Below are 19,970 nucleotides of genomic sequence, written 5' to 3' on the forward strand. Positions count from 1 at the left end.
GGTTCAATGTTAACAAGGGTGTCACGTACTACTTCATTTGGGATCCATGTGGAGGTTGGAGTTCACTGTTATTGCTGGATTGCTTGAGAGCAAGCAATCTCGGGAAGGGAGGATTGTAATGTCCCCATTAGTTGCCAACATCAGAATTTCAGGGATTAGCCCAATATTGGATGCTCATACGCTAATGAGGATGGTTAGAGGGTCTTCTAAGGATTGATTCATCTGCAACATTTAGTGATTTATGGATTTGACCTTCGTTCGATGTCATTTGGACTCCATTTGCCATACTTACAATGTATAGTAAGTCAGGGATAATAGAGATGGACCTTTTCTAATTTTAGATAGTGTATTTGGTCACATGGGGAATTATGAGGAGAGTTTCCTATTTCAGACGGCACGGCAATCAGACAAGTATTTCAAGAAATATTAAAGTTCAAGTGACTTAAGTGATTTATTTAAATATTTTAATGTTATAAAGTTATAAAGTTACTTAAGTGACTAAAAGACGAAATAGTCTTTTATCCCACATTGTTAAGTTGTTTGAGCCTCTCCTCATTTCGAAGTTATAAAAGAAAGCATTTGCATTGGGATTGTTACCACAAATATTTGTTATTGTTCAAATCCTAATCGGTTGCTTGAATGTGACTGGATATTTCCTAAGGATGAAACCCCTTGAGGAAATTGGTGAGGCTGAACGCAAACCTGACACTCACAATATACTTTCAGAATTGGGAGTGGAAGTGTTTCATTTGATTTATGGGAAGATTGGAACCTTCATAATAACTAGACGTATCGGAAATTCAAGGTACTTCCAGTTGGTAGTAACCTACAGGTAGCAAGTGCAGGCAGTTGGAAGGTAGTTGCAGTAATACCTCAGCATTTGGATGCCAAAATGTGTGGGAGTCTAACAGTCCACAACATGATCAACTCAGCTTCAAGTCCATTGGCAAGTTGGAAGTGAGAATGGAACGCAAATAAGGGAAGGAGTGAGTGTGTGTTATAAGCAGCATCAAGTTCTTCTCACAGCACATTGCAGACATAGTACCCTCCAGCAGTGAGCCCGTCCCATGATCTGCATCCTCTATGGTGTGAGCAGGTATCGGGGGTCTGATAGTACTCAGGAAGCCGTCTGAAGAAGTGATAACAGTGATTGGGTAATCAGCAGGAAGCAAGAGTTAAGCACAAACTGCAGTGACAGCATTTTGGGACTGCATACTCCTCTCCAGGTTTCTTCCATTATAATTCAGCATTCTAGAACTTTCAATTTTGATAAGTAAGAAGTATCTCAGTAGTACTCGTATTTCAGTTTGGTTTTGCTATCAACATTTTATGTAGAAGTTACATATCAATATATCAGTATTGTTGTCCATGTGCTGCCATTCTATAGATTATATGGACGTTTACATACTGTTTGTCGGTTGTTGTTTCACCAATATTTTAATAACAATCCTAGCTTAAAAATTGCTGTGAACGCAGAAATTTCATTCTTGGGTTTGCATGCAAACTGTTTGTAAACATGTCACTAAATAAGTTCTGAATTTCTGGCAGTTATGAGGGTTGGCATATTACATATAAGAAGCCCACTTTTTGTTTTTGCAAATTACTGGTTATTTCTCTATTCTATTGTGGTTGTTTGTGTTAATAAGGGGAGTACCCTTCATCAAAGATTCACAGGGTCTGTAAACACATCAGCATAGTTAGTGTTGCCTTGAACAAATGTTCGAATAAGAATAGAAGAATAGACCAAATAAAACAAGAAACTTTTAACGATAAGGGAATTACTATTTTGCAAAGGGCTCAATGGAGAACACATCAGCAAAAAAAGAATAGATCGTAGCTAGTATTTACAGGAAGAATTTAGTAGTCCTTACAGGAAGAATTTAAGCGGGAATTTATAGCAGCAATCAACGAGTAAAGATTGGAAGAATTGTGTGGAAAGACAGAGTAGGAAATGAAGAATAAGGGTGAAGTTTAAGCAAGAGCAAAATGTAGGGAAGGGCATCAGGTCCAATAACACTTCATATACCACCAACGTGCAACTACTGATTCATCAACAACCCTTCCATCATACAATATAAAATCAATAGCCACAGAGAATTTTAGAATCAGCACTCTAAGACTGCAAATCATTTGATATTACTCAGCAATCACTCCATACAGCGATTTCGGATTTGGTACAGCCAAATAGCAATTGGGATGACCAATCAGCTGCTACATCGGTATCTCTCACACAAACAACAATTTCATTAAGAGAAAAAATCTCCATCATGCATACAAATATATAGTGGAACCTTTTTCTCATCTATATTTGGATTTCCTCATTTGAAAGTACTGATCGACATCAACTTGATTGCAAGAGTATAATAGCAAATCAGAGAATTAGTGGAATGAGAAAAGAGATATATTGTGGGGACGATAGTGGTACTAACCACAAGTGAGGATCTAATAACAGTTCCCACAATAATCACCAATTAAAATATGTATTGCAACACTTTCCTTGATGTCGCTAAGTCCCTAAAAGATGCCCTAAATACAATTAGCTCATTGAAGTGATTAATTGGAAAATATTCTACAAGGGACATTACATCAGATGTAAAACTGCACTAACCATTGTCAATATTACCTTATTAGTCATTACATGCAATCAAGGAATATAATTGGAGTGAAAATCTAATCACTATATAAGTTGGTAAGTCCATTCTTCCTATCATGTCAGACACAAATATTATCGTTTAGTTAGAATAAAATCCTTTCGCAATATCAATTCCATGATAGAACTTCACTAACTACATTCATAAGTCATCATCCATAGTAGTAAAAATAGGTTTTGAGGAAAGAAGATCCATGTGTTCTAGGGTTCTAGACAATTACCCCTATTTTCTAACGTGGTGGGAAATGGAACATTACAACTTGTTGCAGCCCCTACTCATTCCAAATAAGAAATGGGAAAGTATTTCCATTGATTTCATCATAAGTATAATAAAGACAATTTAAGATTGTATGCGTTTGTTGATAGACTCACTGAAAATGCACATTTTCGTGCCATATTTTTAGATTATAAGGATCCCCAAGCAGCTAATCTCTCCTTTGGACAGATTTTTTAGGCTTCATGGACTGCCAAGGAACATTGTAAATGATAGGAACAACACATATATTAGTTTTTCTTTTGGTAGAAACTTTTTTGATTGATAGGATGAAATCGACCCCAAGGTCTAGTTATCATTCCCAAGACAATGGACAAATGGAATATATGGATAGAAGGATAGTTGAGGATAAATGACACAGCACAACAAAAAGCTTAAATCAAATGGCTCCATCTTGGGGAGTATTGCTACAATTCCACTCCCCACACGTCTATAGGTATGCCCTTTTTCAAGGATCTCTATGGTTATGATTTTATGTCATTCATGGATCTAATTCTTTTAGATAGTAGAGTTGGTTCAACAAAGCCTTGATATTGTGCATGCACTAAGCATGATCTATAGCAATCCCAAAACCACTAAAAGATGTATGTTGATCACCATTGAATGGAGAGGACTTTTGGGGTGGGAAACATGGTTTTCTTGAGACTACAATCCTACAAATGATATTCCTTCAATGAAAGTGGTGCAAAAATGCTAGAGCCATGATATTATGGGCCTTACAACACAATAAGGAGAATAGGTGAGGCTGCTTACAAGATGAAGCTCCCAAAGAACAACAGAATTCATAAAAATTTCATCAGTCATAGAGCTGCTACCTCTTTATGATGAAGGCAAACTGATTTTGGAGCCCGATGCTTCATTAATATGAGGGAGAGGAGGCTCTGAAATAAGGTCATTCTAGAATATTTGGTAAAGTGTAAGAATTTACTTCTTGAAGACATCACATGGAGGGGAGCAGAGATTTTTTATCATCTGAAACTGAGATTGCTTGATGGTAAGAAAAATTTGGGACAGGAGGATTGGCATGTTCCCTACATCTTGAGTGCCTAAATTTATTATTTTCAAAGTAATTCTGAGCACTGGTTGATAATATTATGATGTTTTAATATTAAGTAGATTAACATTATTAATTTAAAATTAATTATGAGAGTCTCTTTGGTCAGTGCCAACGAAAAAATTCATTTCAATTTCACATTTTAGATGAACAATCTCACCATTTGAAGCTAATAAATTATTGAAGAGGGTGAGATTCATTCAATCTGTTCACCCATTAGAAAAAATTGAGCATAAACAATTGTTTCATTAATTCTTTTCATCTTCTACAACTTCTTTTGCATCTACAATAGCATCTTTGAGCAATTGCCACTTAAATCCCTTGAAGTGGGCACCTTGTACCATTTCCCTGCAACTATCAATGTTGACACCAAACTCTCACAGTACGATTCCTTGCCATGAGGGAAGGTTACTATAATACAGTGTAACACGAGGACTCGTACCCCCCTCCCAGACGTCTAAGTACCTTTCCCCACATCGGATACTTGAGTGCCCATGTACCCCCACCTCTGCCATTTCACAACCATGCCATTGTTGGGATGGGTACTTGAATTTCTAGTTGAATTTTGATTTGTCAATGTTACTATTGGGTTGTAATATGTTAGTATGTTGAATGTTCAATGGTTCTACTTCATGTTGTACTTTCGCTATGTTCAAGTATTTTAATTTGGTATGTTCTACTGAAACATCATTTCATAACTAAAATTTCAAGTTTTACATGTATACAATACAACACCCCTCCTTGCACCATCCTCCCCATGTCGTAACCTAGCCGTCCCCTTAGCATCCTAAAAATGAGGCCCATTTTCCCCACATCCTAGAAACTCATCTCAGCAGCCCGACATACCCAATACTGGTTTTACACTGTTATAATACCAAAAAATTGCACGAGTCTTCTCTACTTCTCCATGCACTTCTCTATTCCACCTAGTAGCTTCCAAAGTTGTGGTCCTAGTTCATTACTAGTCACAAAAAGATGGACTTTACTTGAAGTAGTTGAGGAAGATGGGAAACATCCACATGAACTGAGACTACAGCCCACAATGTGTTGCATACCCAATTCGTTTTTTTGTTGACTTATTAGGAGGAATCGCTTCTTGTATGGTTGCTTGTGACCTTGCCCTCTCCAATTCCTTTTCATCTAGTGTTGGAAGAAGTGTTATCATCTCTCATATCACCTCTTCAAGATGTTTTAGACGTTCCTTGGCATCATGAACAGCAATTCCTACAAATTGATATTTGAGGTGATTAATGCCTCCACTAAAATTCCAAGTATAAATCATGCTCCCTTGTACTAGTCTCATTATGCCATGTTTCCATTTGGGGTCACAGCTACCACGGCGTTTCCTTCCAACAAGACGGGTTTGCACTTGATGATTCCAAACTAGATGCAGAGTCAAATGCCATTGTGCTTATATATTAATTGACATTGTTGATAGCAACAAAAAATAACATAAGAAAAGAGATAAAGTTATACATTATCATATATTAGCATAAGCAAATAGCTATAGTTATAATTGTCAGTCGTATTTATATACCGAGTATTTCCAAGTTCAATCGTACCATTGAAATGTAAATTTTCAACCATATGAAAAGGAATTTTTCACCAAAATTGGTTTTAGACAGATCCTCATTCCTACTATAATCCATTCAAATTTGATACATAAAGATATATTAGTTATACATTTCGTCATCTCTTTCTTTACTTAGAGCCCAAGATAAATTTGGCAGTAGTAGCTTATTATCATTTTATTTTCTGTAGCAACAAACAGGCGTCATGCACATTAACAAAGACTTAAAATATATTAGAAAATATGCATATTCATAAGAAACTAAACTACATTATTTTGAAGTTTGAACCACCAAACAAAGTCATGAAACATCAAACATAGAATAATATTTGCACGATTACTAGGATATATAACATAAGGTCCAAGGATAATATGGGTACTTTGAATCTCACAGGCCACAACACCTCAACGCAAGGGAGCTTGAAAGTGTCTACCACTCCTCAACCACTAGAATATTTCATTGACTCTTATGAATTGCCTAAACATAAGAAAGATGCAGAACAAACACCTTTTGCAAATAGTAAAGTTTGTTTTAACTTTTGATTAACTCATCAATAAGCAATGGACAAGGCAAATGCATAAAGGAGAATGCTACAATTGCATTTTCATGAAGGGCAATTGCATAACCAAATGCAAACAATGTAACACGTTAAAGGTATGTGCTACAGATGGGAAAATAATTATATATTAACTCATTCAAATTTTATAAATTAAGTACACCATAAAATAATATTGGTAGATTGTAAACTAGGCTATATTTAGCTATTAGGAGTTATATTATTAATATTTTTGGAATGTATATTTTTTATTTTGAATAACATTACAAATGATTTTTTTTTCAAATACCTAATTTAGGGCATGCTATCATTCAATCATGACTCATAATCACTCTAAAATAATGATGGCTTTATGTAATATCCCCTTTTTTGTGAGTGTTATCTTTCAAAGGATTAGCCTATTTCTTGACCCTCATAGGCTAATGGAGTTGTTCAAAGGGTCTAGTTGGCAAAGTCAAAGGCCAATTCCCACTCCAGTTGTCAGGATGTTCAAGATTGCTCTTTGTTTAAGTCAAATCAGCACACTTACTATTTATAGTAAGTGTCTAAATCAGGAAAACTTGTGGTTTCTATCTTTAACAAGGAACTTTAATAGTTGGGTGGCAGTGTTGACATTGGGTATTGTTCATTGGAGCAATTACTCAGAGACTTACTATTTATAGTAAGGCAATTTAGGGTCAGTGCTATATTTGGTAGGGTACTAGACTCATGGTATGCAAAGTGATTGACTCATTTGTTAGTTGGCTCAATTTGAGGAACTTCAATTTATTGTAAGTCATTTATGCCCATGTGTTCCTGGCAATGCACTTGGACATGGTATTAGCAAGGCTCATCAACTGATGACATGAGATAAGTTTATTGGCTCGAGTTTAAGGTATTAATTATTAATAAAAACTATTTATTAATAATTAATTATTAAAAGTTATAATATAATGTTCTTATGTGGGGGTCAATTGACTTTTTAAGTGCACTAAATAAATGTCATAATGAGGGAGCCTATTTATTTATTATTTCCCTAAGTCAACATGGGACATTAAACAACCATCATTAATGATTATTAATTGTATTATGAGAATTGGTGCCAAAGTTGAAGCAATTAATTATTTTCTTACAAAGTCAACTTTGCATCAAAACGCAAATATAATAAAAAGCCAAGTTATGGTCTTAAATTATTAAAAGTGTGAGAGTGAAGCTTTGGCTCAACTTCCTCTTGGCATTTACAAAAGCCTTCATTTGGAGAAAATGAATTCATTCTATGAAACTTGCTTTGATAATTTTCCTGAAGAGAATTGAGACAAGCATTTTGCAGATTACAGACTTAGAGAATTAGTAATTATACTGAGTTTTATAGCACTTTTGATTGATTAAATGTCCAATAAATTGTGCATAGGCATTGTGCTTCTCCAAAGGCCAACATTGAGTTAATGGGTTGTATAAATTGGGGTTTGGATGCTACATATTTTTCAGAACTGATTTGCAAAGGTCAGAGGACATAAATAATTTAAATCGTAACCATATATAGTTAGCATGGATAATAATAGAGGCAGACGCAAGGTTTGGAACAGCCAAGTGAGTCACCTATAGGTGACGTTAATGCTTGGGAACTAGTGTTACTCGAGGATGCGTTCCCGGTATATTTTCAGCCGTCCCTGTCCCAGAAACGTCTCCAAGACTAGGGACACCTAGGGGACTTTGACTTTGACTTCTACAAAAAATTCGACTTTGACTCTCAAAGTAACACAAAATTGGCATATGAAATCTGTTGATTCTTATATTTTAAGGTTCTATTCTAAGTTACCAGATTCGCACCCTGGAGCTCGGGTCCGGGTCCGGATTCATTCGGGTCCGGATCCGAGCCCGGGTCTGCGACCGGTCCGGGCAGGGTCCGCATTTTGCCCTGCAGGTCCTCCCAGGTCCGTGCCAAAATGCGGACCCTGCCCGGACCGGTCGCGGACCCGAGCGAATCCGGGCGGACCTGCGGCAGGTGGGGCCAAAAAGTGGCCCAAAAAAGCAATAAAATTATGTTTTTTTTATTGTTTTTTTTGCCAAACCCTAAAGTAAGGCCTATTAGATGCATTTCATTCATCTAATCTCTCATTTGCTTTGTCATTTTGCTCTCTCATTTTGGTGTGGCCATTTTGCAAGTTTGAAGAGAAGGTTGTAGAGATTGTTTGTGGAGTCTCAAATCCTTCAAATAATCAGTGTTGAGTGTTCCAGGTATGCATTTGATCCTTCCTTTTGCTTCTTTCATAGTTTGTTTTTAGTTTTTTAAATTTTTTATATTTATTGTTCTAAATTTTTATCAAGTTTTGTATGAGTTTTGAAATATTTTTTTAAATTTGTTTTTATAGATTGCAAGAATCCAAGAATGAGTAGTCAGGGTTCAGGGGGTGGGGTGGGATCCCAAAGATTTAAAATTGATAAAGGCTCTCCTTTGTGGAAGTATACAACAAGAATTGAGCAATGTGCTGGTGGGGGAGGGTATATATGGAAATGCAATTTTTGCCAAAACCAATATAGAAGCTCCTATTTCCGGGTTAAACATCATTTGATAGGTCCACCAGGTCAAGGGATTTCCATGTGTGAGGGGCCCCCAGAAGGAGGTAAAAAAGGGTTGTCGGCTCCTCAAATAGCAGGCATGTTAAAAGAACAAGAAGAGGCTGATAGGTTAGTGTCAAAGGCAAAAAAAGATAAGTCAAAGCAAATACCACCAACACCACCCTCTCAAACAATTAGTAAACCACATCCCTTCCTACCTACCCCATCTATGGATGAAGATGAAATAGAAACACCCGCATCCCGCAAGAGAGGCCCATTAGATAATGCATTTGAAAATGATAAGAGAGAAATTGCTGACATGAAGGTTGGGCGTTGCCTCATTACAAATGGTGTTTCATTCAATCTAGTGAGATCCCCTTATTGGAGAGAGATGGTGAAAGCAATAAATGATGCACCTCATGGTTATCAATCCCCTGGATATGAAAAGTTGAGAACCACCATATTGCATAAGGAGAGAAAGAATGTAGAAAACCTCCTCAAACCAATAAGAGATTCTTGGATCCAAACGGGGGTGAGCATTGTCTCTGATGGATGGAAAGATTGCAAAAACCGTCCATTAATAAATGTGATTGCTGTTTGCCCCAAGGGGGCAATGTTTTTGAAGGCGATTGATTGTGAAGGGCAAGTAAAGGATGCAAATTTTATTGCCCAACTTCTCATTGAATCCATAGAGTCCATGGGAGTTGACAATGTTTTCCAAGTAATAACGGACAATGCTAAAGTTTGTAAGGCTACAGGTGCTTTGGTAGAAGCACGATATGAGCATATCTTTTGGACACCATGCACTGTCCACACCTTGAACTTGGTGATGAAAACAATGGGCAGCCAAATTGAATGGATGAAAAATGTGTATGAGGAGGGTGAGCAGATCCAAATGTTTGTGACAAACCACCATATGTCACAAGCAATTTTCAGAACTTTCTCCCGCTTGGAATTATTGAAGGTAAATTTTAAACTTTATTTAGCTTCATTTATCATATTAATTTTTGTGTCATACTTTACAAAATTTAATACATATTCTTAAATTTTTGTGTTATCAACTTATCATATTAACTTACAATTTGAATTAACATAGTAATAGGTTGCTGAAACAAGGTTTGCTTCACACACAATCGTCCTTAGACGACTTGTGAGGGTGAAAGAGGCATTGGGTCAAATGGTTATTAGCAACAAATGGAGTGGATGGAAGCAAGCTGATACAAAAAAGGCCAAAACTGTAAAGGATTTGATCTTGAGTGATAATTTTTGGAATAGGGTGGAATATGCAGTAGAACTCACCGAGCCCATCATGTCTATGCTTCGGTATGCCGACACGGATGAGCCTTGTTTGGGGAACATATATGATGCCATGGACTCTATGCTAGAAAGAATGAAATCAGTAAGTTTAAATTTTTATACAATACTTCATCCTTGTTTATTGAGAGATTTTGATTTTTGATTTTAATTAAGTTATTAACACTACATCAAGATAACTTACATGTACATCATTTGACATCCCAAGTCATTCAGAGGAGAGAGTAGGATCCTGATACCTTGTACACTAAGGTGGAGAAAATTGTTCTACATCGTTGGAACAAGATGACTACACCTTTACACCTCTTGGCATATGCACTTTCTCCTAGATATTATAGCAGTGAGATACTTGCTATTCCTGGTAGAGTGGCACCATATAGAGATCTTGAAGTTGCTGCTGGGTATAAGAGGGCACTTAACAGGCTCTTTAGTGATCCTGATGTGGCATCAAATGTTAGGAGAGAGTTTGTTGATTTTGTCTCAAGCAAAAATGTAGAGCCTAATGCAATCAATGACCAAAGTAAATTGGATGCCATTGGATGGTGGTACTTACATGGGGAAAGTTACATGTACCTCCAACCTCTTGCCATTAAGATCTTGTCACAAGTACGTATTTAAGTTTTTTTTCCTTTTCTTATGGTCACTTAGCTTGTCGAATTAGCACTCTTAAATTCCTATTGTATTGTAAAATTACTTAGCTAATTTTTTAAAATTTGTTGGTTGTCTCTCTAGGTTGCAAGTTCTTCTGCTGCTGAGCGGAATTGGAGTACATACTCCTTTATCCACTCAATGAAGCATAACCGGTTGGGTCCAAAGAAAGCAGAGGACTTGGTATTTATTCACAACAACTGGCACCTCTTATCACGCAAGGATCCAGGATATAAGAAGGGACCAGAGAAGTTGTGGGATGTACTACCTAAGACTTCTAACTTGGATATGACTGTCCAAGATATATCTAGAATTGCCTTGCGAGATGTTGAGGAGGACGAGGAGGAGGATGTGGCTGCATCTGGGGCTAGTGGAACCGGTTTGGGTTCCAATGATGTGGAAAATGTCGATGATATAGATGAGGATGAAGCCATTGATCCCTCATATTTTGATGACCCATTTGACCCTTGAAGGGCATTTGCATCTTTGATAAACTATGTTTAAACATTTTTCATTGACTCATTGAGTCATTTATGATTTATCACTATGTTTCACAGTTTCAAACTTTATTAAGTCATAATTTATTATCTATCAATCTGATGAAGTAGTCTATATTTTGAAATTCCATTTTGCATTTTAGTAATTCAATGTATGATTTTATTTACAACATTAGCATAGTTTAATGAGTGAGTATTTAATGTTTATCTTTGACATTTGGCATTGATCAATAATCAAGTAACATTGATATATTCATACTATGGAATGACTTAGTTTTACTTTTGCATATATATATATATACACTAACGAACCCACCCACGAACCCAAATGGGGAAAAAAAAAAATTGCCCGAACCCACGAACCGAACCACAAACCCGAACCCGTCCCAGAACCCGAATCGGCAACTTAGGTTCTATTATGTATAAGTACATGCTTTATCCATGTTTTAATATAAATATTTTAAATTTCTCTATATAGTTAAATTTTCCCTATTGTTATATAGCCGTCCCCATTTGTCGTCCCCAAAATTGGCAAAAAAAAAATTCTGCCCCAAAAACCCGTCCAGCTGTCCCCTGCAGTCCCCATCCCAAAAGCTTGGGGGAACATAGTTGGGAACACATAATTTGAGGTTTTGGAAACCAACATTTCATTCCACATTGGTGCCTATTTTTTATTACAATCAGAATATCCAACGATCTATTTTGAGCCAATAAATCAACGTTGCGATCTTATTCCAAGTTTCTCAAATTGCAATAAATTTATTCCTCGTAATATTGTTGCAAAAGTTTATTTGTATGCAAACTATATAATGAAATGTCTTTGAATAGTTTGGAGAATTTTCAGAATGATGTAGTTGTCAAGTACTTGACAAAACGCCATGTTGAATATTAAGCAAATTTGATTGATATTACATAGTAGTTTGCAAGTTTATCTCATTGAATATCGATTAAATGGTGAAACCAGCTTTTTAGTTTGCATGCAAAGTGTTTGACAAAATGTCAAACATCCAAAATTGAAATAATCCAATATTTGTTAGAGGTCAAACCACAAGGGTGTTCTTATAGTGGTATCACAACTTCCATGCAAAGTGTCTGACAAAATGTCAAACATAAAAAGGTGTAGCAATCCAATGTTTTTTACAGTCAGAACTCACAAGGGTTCTTACAATACTATCAGAGCAGTTTCCTGCCATCCTATGGGGTGAAAGCCTCTTACATTCAGGATGGGATTTGTGTGAATCAAGGGTAAAATGAAGTCTACATAGGATCTTATGCCAAAGCTCATGCATGCCTTGCAAGGTTATAGTAATCAAAACTTTCCCATAATTAGTGCATCGAATGTGCATTTTTTCCATATCACAACTTTCTCCTACATTTTCCATATGTTTTAGCACATTTTTCTATCTAGCATTTTCCATTAGCTGGAGTGGCCAAACTAATGCAAGCTGTAGTGAGTTGTGGGTGTGTTTCTAGTGATCCCAGGTGACCAAACTACCTTTGCAGCCTGCAAGTTAACCTGCTAGCTTCTTGTGGGAGCTAGAAAATGGCAACTACTCACCGAGTGAGTAAACTACAATATGAGTTGCTTTGGTAGATAAAATTAAAGCAGTTATGTAATAATTTATGATGTATAAGTTATTAATGTATTTAATTTTTCTCTAGTTTCTATACACCAAATGGACCACAATGTTCAATACTGAAAAAGGCTGCATCCACTCCCAAATCTCCAAGACCCAAGTGGTCAAGACATTGGGGACATCACTTAGACCCTCAGGTGTGTGTCCCTATGTAATATTACCCCTTGTTCAAAATAAAGAAGCAGTCTCCCATATAGTGGATGTCACCCGAATTCCCAAGGATGCAATCCCAATCCCAATTTATTTGATATTGGCAGACATGCCCATGAACAGTTAAAAGTGGGCAATCCAGTTCAGATCAGATCGCCATTCATCCCATAAGGCAATAAACAGCTAGTTGTGTAGATTTCTGCTTCTACATTATAAATCTTATGTGTAACCTTATGGCTAAACATTTGTTTAATAAAAAGTTCCCGTACCCTAAAAAGGCTGCACCACCAATAGAAATGTACTAACAGTGAAATCCTGGATCTATAGTCTCAATTGTACTAGACATCCCATTGCAAGGGAGGAAGATAGAGGATAAGTAAAAAAAAGCTCTACTTGTCAAACACGGTTCACGAAGGTAAGACATGTTAGAATTAAATAATAAGATACTTGTAAAGAATCTAAAGATTAAGACTCCACACCTGTCTGTGACCATGTCAAGCACAGCTCCAAAAGTAGATGCTGAAAAAATGAACAAGAGATCATTCATAAAAGAAAATGTCAACCACAATGAAGACAAGTGTGTTTACACAACAGGACATCATCAAAAGTGAAATGTACTGTATGCTTCAATTCCTTTAATATCTCAACAAAATATAAGAGAAATATTGCTGCAGGAAGACACCGTGAAGCAATTATCTTCCAATCAAGGAAAAGTTCTTTACAGGTTAAAGATATTACCTTGGTTAAGCGTGCGGGCAAAACGTCCATCCAATTCATCACAGACAAAACTGCATATCCAAAAAGAAGTAGAGATACTGTCATATGATCACATTATACAAATGAAAATATTGCAATGTCCATCAGGTATCAAAGTTTTAGTTTGATTTGATTCTGATGCTTCAAATATCTCCGCTAAATACATCATGAGGACAAGAACTGAAAGACAAGTGCTTAATAAATCCAAACTTAACAGACTGAACAACCCAATACTTATATGTTTATAATAATAGAGCTTTTTGATTCCACTGTATTAGTTTTTCTGCATTATTACAAACTGATGCACTCCAAAAATTCACTGCTCAAAGCACTGCAAACATAAATTCTTAGTTACCAATTCCAGATATATATCAATTCCTTACACCCCAATGATGGCTTGACATGAAGTGAAATGAAACAGAAATAATATAATAGTAAAGCATAAAAAACATCACCTGAAAAAATAGAGAGCGGCAAAGAGATTTTTGTTCGAGAAGCTCTCTCCAAATGCTATAATATTTGCCACTATCCTTGCATATCCTGTATGTTTAGTACACAATTAAAATCAGCATCTGACTTAGATAGATAGATTTTGAGGAAGCAATATTGTAGTATATTTACCAATAAGATTTGGAACATAGAGATAAATCGGCCATGATTTGAGATCTTTTTCTTTATGTTTTGTCATGCCTGCAGAACAAAAACAAATGTAGCTTTCATTAACCTTCCTTCATATTATATATGTCTTAACCTTCAAAATCCTAGTAACATGACAATTTAAACATATCCAAACTCAGACCGGAAGTAAAAGCCTCCTTTCTTTAATTATTAAAAATGCAGGGGGAGCTTAAAAATAATGTAGATGTAAGACTTTTAAGAAATTTTAATGTTAACATGCAAAGTCTGAACAGGCATTTACAGTTTCAGTTACCTGAGTGAAAACCTGTGTATTTTATGGTGGCAATCACAAATTTAATTCCAAAGGGGGTGGAATCCTACACCTCTTTAAACAATATAATGTAAATGGAAAAACGATTTTCTTCCAAAATGTTTGAATAAGGGGATTCTTATGCACTAAATTGATGTCTTTCTTAGTGGGAACCTAAAAACTACTTTCATCTTTAAACTGTTACATCAATGTTTGCAGCATGTTACCAAACCTACTGGTTACCCAACCCATCCACCGAGCCTTGTTTTAGGCATGTAATAACATTCTCAAAACAGAAAGGTCATGGCACATACAAATAATGATTAAAAGTAAATACTAGATAGCATAGTACAATAATTTGATATTCTAAGACTCCATCTTAGAAATTTTAACAAGCTTATTTTACACTTCAACGAATATATAAAGAGAACTCCCTCTTAATCCATTACTTCATACATGTTAAGGATATTCAAAGTTTCTTTAGAATGGACATTTCTCTAGATCTGTATCAAAATCACTGACTTTGGCGAAAGCTGCTTGATGTTTCAGTCTATTAGGGCATTTGAATGCTGAATGACCATAGTTGTCGCATCTAAAGCATTGCATTTTCGAGTAATCAACATGTCTTCTTTTCCTTTTGAATTTAGGATTCTTGTTTTTATCAACTTGGGCTATGAGAGCCTGAATATCACCTCCAGTAGGAATATCACCTTGAGATATTAACATGCCCTCCTCTTGTATGGTCATCATTTAGTCGACCAAGTTTAGGAAGCTTTGATCGAGCACATACCCCTTGTCTGAAATATTTCCATGATGATGGCAGACCCTTGAGAGCTATCATTGTTAATTCTTTTTCATCATAAATCTGGCCAATTTTGGAGAGTTGGTTTCTTAGTTCTATTATCCTCATGAAATATGAGGCAACAGATTCTCTTGTTTTCATTTTAATGTTGGAGAGATTGTCTTTCAAGGTTATAATTCTCGTTGTATTGTTTATCTCAAACATTTCTTCAAGAGTTTTAAGCATTTTGTGTGCTATGTCTAATTCGGAGATAGTAGGGAGTAGATGATCCCTAACACCATCCACAATTAATTTCATGGCTTTAGTGTTATCTTTTTCCCATTTAATTAATTTGTCATTCCCTTTTGGTTGGTCAAATTTTTCAATGAATTGCTTTAGATCATTATCTTTTAAGGTTAACTTCATTCATAATTTCCATGCTGCATAATTTGAATCACCGTTAAGTCCTCCACTTTTATACCGCTCACCATTTTGAAGGAAACAAAACTTTGAATATTTTTGGGCACTAGAGTAAATAAATCTAATCAGAATCATCTCTTAAACCAGCTCTAATACCATGTTATTGCATACAGGATCTCTAGTAGAAATACAGGTAAAGATAATTACAGTCTTACCTTTCTTAATGCTGATGTATAGATCTTCAGATTCAATCTTCAATGGTCAATGCTGACAATGTGTACTTTGAAACTGCAGGTTAAAGAACGATCTTGGGAATGCAAATATGTTAGTACTTGATATTGCATTGTCTCCAAGTTTAGTGAGCATATATATCATATAGAAGAGACATGCCCCTATAGGGGCATGACTCTACATGGTCGTGACCTTACATGGTCATGATTCATACCGTAAGCTTTGATTAGTTAAGGATAACAAGCCCAATACTTATCGGGTGTTATACACAGTAATACAAGCCCGATACTTATCGGGTGTTTGCATGAAGTTAAGACATAGCAAGATCGGTGATAAGAACCCGATCCCTGATCGGTGTAACAGCAAGTGTCATCAGCCAACCCAATATGAATCGGAGGCAATCATAAAACTCAAATATATATATATATATATATATATATATATATATATGTGTGTGTGTGTATATTTTATCTAACAAAAGCTATAAAACATTAACAATAGGGGGAGTGATATACTAAGGGAGATGAACTAGTCAAAGGGAAAAGTTGATATGAAGATGTTGAACAAAAAGAGTACACCCAAAGGGATAGAGTTTGTCAAGATGAAGTTGTTGAAGTTACAGACTGAGTGAGCCTGATACTAAATCTGTTGCAAAGAACCTGAATAAAGTCAAAGAGCTGAAAAGGTGTGTCGTTGTCAATACATACACTTGATTATCTTATGATGTAATGTTTTGCAATGTAAAATCTTATGTTAAGTATTGTCATCAATGCCAAAGGGGGAAATTATCAACCCCAACTGATAATGATGTAAATGTATGTGAAAGAGTCATATCAGTTGTTATGTTGTCATTGATGTCAAGCTTTAATTGGTTAGACATTATGCTGATTCAGTAAAGTGTCATATCATTTGATTGATGAAGAAGATTTGAAGAAAGTATGATGAGTAAGAGTGTTGATATGTGTATGGTATTCAATAGGCACTTGAATGAATTAGACTCTGACAACATAATGTTAGTTTGATTATTTTACAAATCATCTAGCATATGATATCATGAATGTTCAAGACAAGTTTCACCGATTGAACTGCAAAGTGAATGAAGAAATACAATATTAACTGAGCCACTACAGTTGTCACCGAGCACCTGACAAAGAAGTGAAGAAGGTTAGTGTTAACCAAGTGATGTATTGCCCGAGTAAAGTAATAATGTTCACCAAGCATAAACAAGAAGAACAAGTTAAGAAAAGATTTACTCTGAGGCCGACATTTGATGGAAATTAAGAATGTTCGAGAAGTTTCAAAGATAAGGACAAAGTTAGTTATGAGATCAACAGTTGGAGACATTCAAAGCTAAGTTGCCGATTCGGGTTTGGGGACGGGTTCGGGTTCAGGGTTCGTTTCGTGGGTTCGAGCAATTTTTTTTTTCCCATTTGGGTTCGTGGTTGGGTTCGTTAGTATATATATATATATATGCAAAAAAAATATAAACTCATATAGTTGTTAAAGTAAAACTAAGTCATTCCATAGTATGAATATATCAATGTTACTTGATTATTGATCAATGCCAAATGTCAAAGATAAACATTAAATACTCACACATTAATCTATCCTAATGTTGTAAATAAAATCATACATTGAATCACTAAAATGCAAAATGGAATTTCAAAACATAGACTACTTCATCAGATTGATAGATAATAAATTATGACTTAATAAAGTTTGAAACTGTGAAACATAGTGATAAATCATAAATGACTCAATGAGTCAATGACAAATGTTTAAACATAGTTTATCAAAGATGCAAATGCCCTTCAAGGGTCAAATGGGTCATCAAAATATGAGGGATCAATGGCTTCATCCTCACCTATATCATCGACATTTTCCACATCATTGGAACCCAAACCGGTTCCACTAGCCCCAGATGCAGCCACATCCTCCTCCTCGTCCTCCTCAACATCTAGCAAGGCAATTTTAGATATATCTTGGACAGTCATATCCAAGTTAGAAGTCTCAAGTAGTACATCCCACAACTTCTCTGGTCCCTTCTGATATCCTGGATCCTTGCGTGATAAGAGGCGCCAGTTGTGAATAACTACCAAGTCCTCTGCTTTCTTCGAACCCAGCCGGTTACGCTTCACTGAGTGGATAAAGGAGTATGTACTCCAATTCCGCTCAGCAGCAGAAGAGCTTGCAACCTAGAGAGACAACCAACAAATTTTAAAAAATTAGCTAAGTAATTTTACAATACAATAGGAATTTAAGAGTGCTAATTCGACAAGCTAAGTGGCCATAAGAAAAGGAGAAAAAACTTAAATGCATACTTGTGACAAGATCTTAATGGCAAGAGGTTGTAGGTACATGTAACTTTCCCCATGTAAGTACCACCATCCAATGGCATCCAATTTACTTTGGTCATTGATTGCATCAAGCTCTGCATTTTTGCTTGAGACAAAATCAACAAACTCTCTCCTAACATTTGATGCCACATCAGGATCACTAAAGAGCCTGTTAAGTGCCCTCTTATACCCAGCAGCAACTTCAAGATCTCTATATGGTGCCACTCTACCAGGAATAGCAAGTATCTCACTGCTATAATATCTAGGAGAAAGTGCATATGCCAAGAGGTGTAACGGTGTAGTCATCTTGTTCCAACGATGTAGAACAATTTTCTCCACCTTAGTGTACAAGGTATCAGGATCCTGCTCTCTCCTCTGAATGACCTGGGATGTCAAATGATGTACATGTAAGTTATCTTGATGTAGTGTTAATAACTTAATTAAAATCAAAAATCAAAATCTCTCAATAAACAAGGATGAAGTATTGTATAAAAATTTAAACTTACTGATTTCATTCTTTCTAGCATAGAGTCCATGGCATCATATATGTTCCCCAAACAAGGCTCATCCGTGTCGGCATACCGAAGCATAGACATGATGGGCTCGGTGAGTTCTAATGCATATTCCACCCTATTCCAAAAATTATCACTCAAGATCAAATCCTTTACAGTTTTGGCCTTTTCTGTATCAGCTTGCTTCCATCCACCCCATTTGTTGCTAATAACCATTTGACCCAATGCCTCTTTCACCCTCACAAGTCGTCTAAGGATGATTGTGTGTGAAGCAAACCTTGTTTCAGCAACCTATTACCATGTTAATTCAAATTGTAAGTTAATATGATAAGTTTATAACACAAAAATTTAAGAATATGTATTAAATTTTGTAAAGTATGACACAAAAATTAATATGATAAATGAAGCTAAATAAAGTTTAAAATTTACCTTCAATAATTCCAAGCGGGAGAAAGTTCTGAAAATTGCTTGTGACATATGGTGGTTTGTCACAAACATTTGGATCTGCTCACCCTCCTCATACACATTTTTCATTCATTCAATTTGGCTGCCCATTGTTTTCATTGCCAAGTTCAAGGTGTGGACAGTGCATGGTGTCCAAAAGATATGCTCATATCATGCTTCTACCAAAGCATTTGCAGCCTTACAAACTTTAGCATTGTCCGTTATTACTTGGACAACATTGTCAACTCCCACAGACTCTATGGATTCAATGAGAAGTTGGGCAATAAAATTTGCATCCTTTACTTGCCCTTCACAATCAACCGCCTTCAAAAACATTGCCCCCTTGGGGCAAACAGCAATCACATTTATTAATGGACGGTTTTTGCAATCTTTCCATCCATCAGAGACAATGCTCACCCCCGTTTGGATCCAAGAATCTCTTATTGGTTTGAGGAGGTTTTCTACATTCTTTCTCTCCTTATGCAATATGGTGGTTCTCAACTTTTCATATCCAGGGGATTGGTAACCATGAGATGTATCATTTATTGCTTTCACCATCTCTCTCCAATAAGGGGATCTCACTAGATTGAATGAAACACCATTTGTAATGAGGCAACGCCCAACCTTTATGTCAGCAATTTCTCTCTTGTCATTTTCAAATGCCGTATCTAAT

General features: G+C 36.0%; 1 protein-coding gene across 3 annotated transcripts in view; it reads right to left on the bottom strand.

The window, feature by feature from the left end:
• Nucleotides 1-19,970, bottom strand: part of LOC149579581 (putative CDP-diacylglycerol--inositol 3-phosphatidyltransferase 2) — a 170,077-nt gene that overhangs the window by 84,958 nt on the left and 65,149 nt on the right. For all 3 annotated transcript variants that reach the window (XM_089786007.1, XM_089786015.1, XM_089786014.1), the window contains exons 2-5: nt 14,267-14,335; nt 14,101-14,185; nt 13,628-13,677; nt 13,369-13,408 (exon numbers count right to left, since the gene is read on the bottom strand). In XM_089786007.1, the coding sequence (XP_089642133.1) occupies nt 13,369-13,408; nt 13,628-13,677; nt 14,101-14,185; nt 14,267-14,333 (242 nt within the window). In that variant the 5' untranslated portion in view covers nt 14,334-14,335. The remainder of the gene's footprint in view (nt 1-13,368; nt 13,409-13,627; nt 13,678-14,100; nt 14,186-14,266; nt 14,336-19,970) is intronic.

The sequence above is a fragment of the Cupressus sempervirens genome, chromosome 1 (assembly GCF_028749045.1).
Source record: "Cupressus sempervirens isolate cs-2001-9-10 chromosome 1, ASM2874904v1, whole genome shotgun sequence".
Classification (NCBI taxonomy): domain Eukaryota; kingdom Viridiplantae; phylum Streptophyta; class Pinopsida; order Cupressales; family Cupressaceae; genus Cupressus; species Cupressus sempervirens.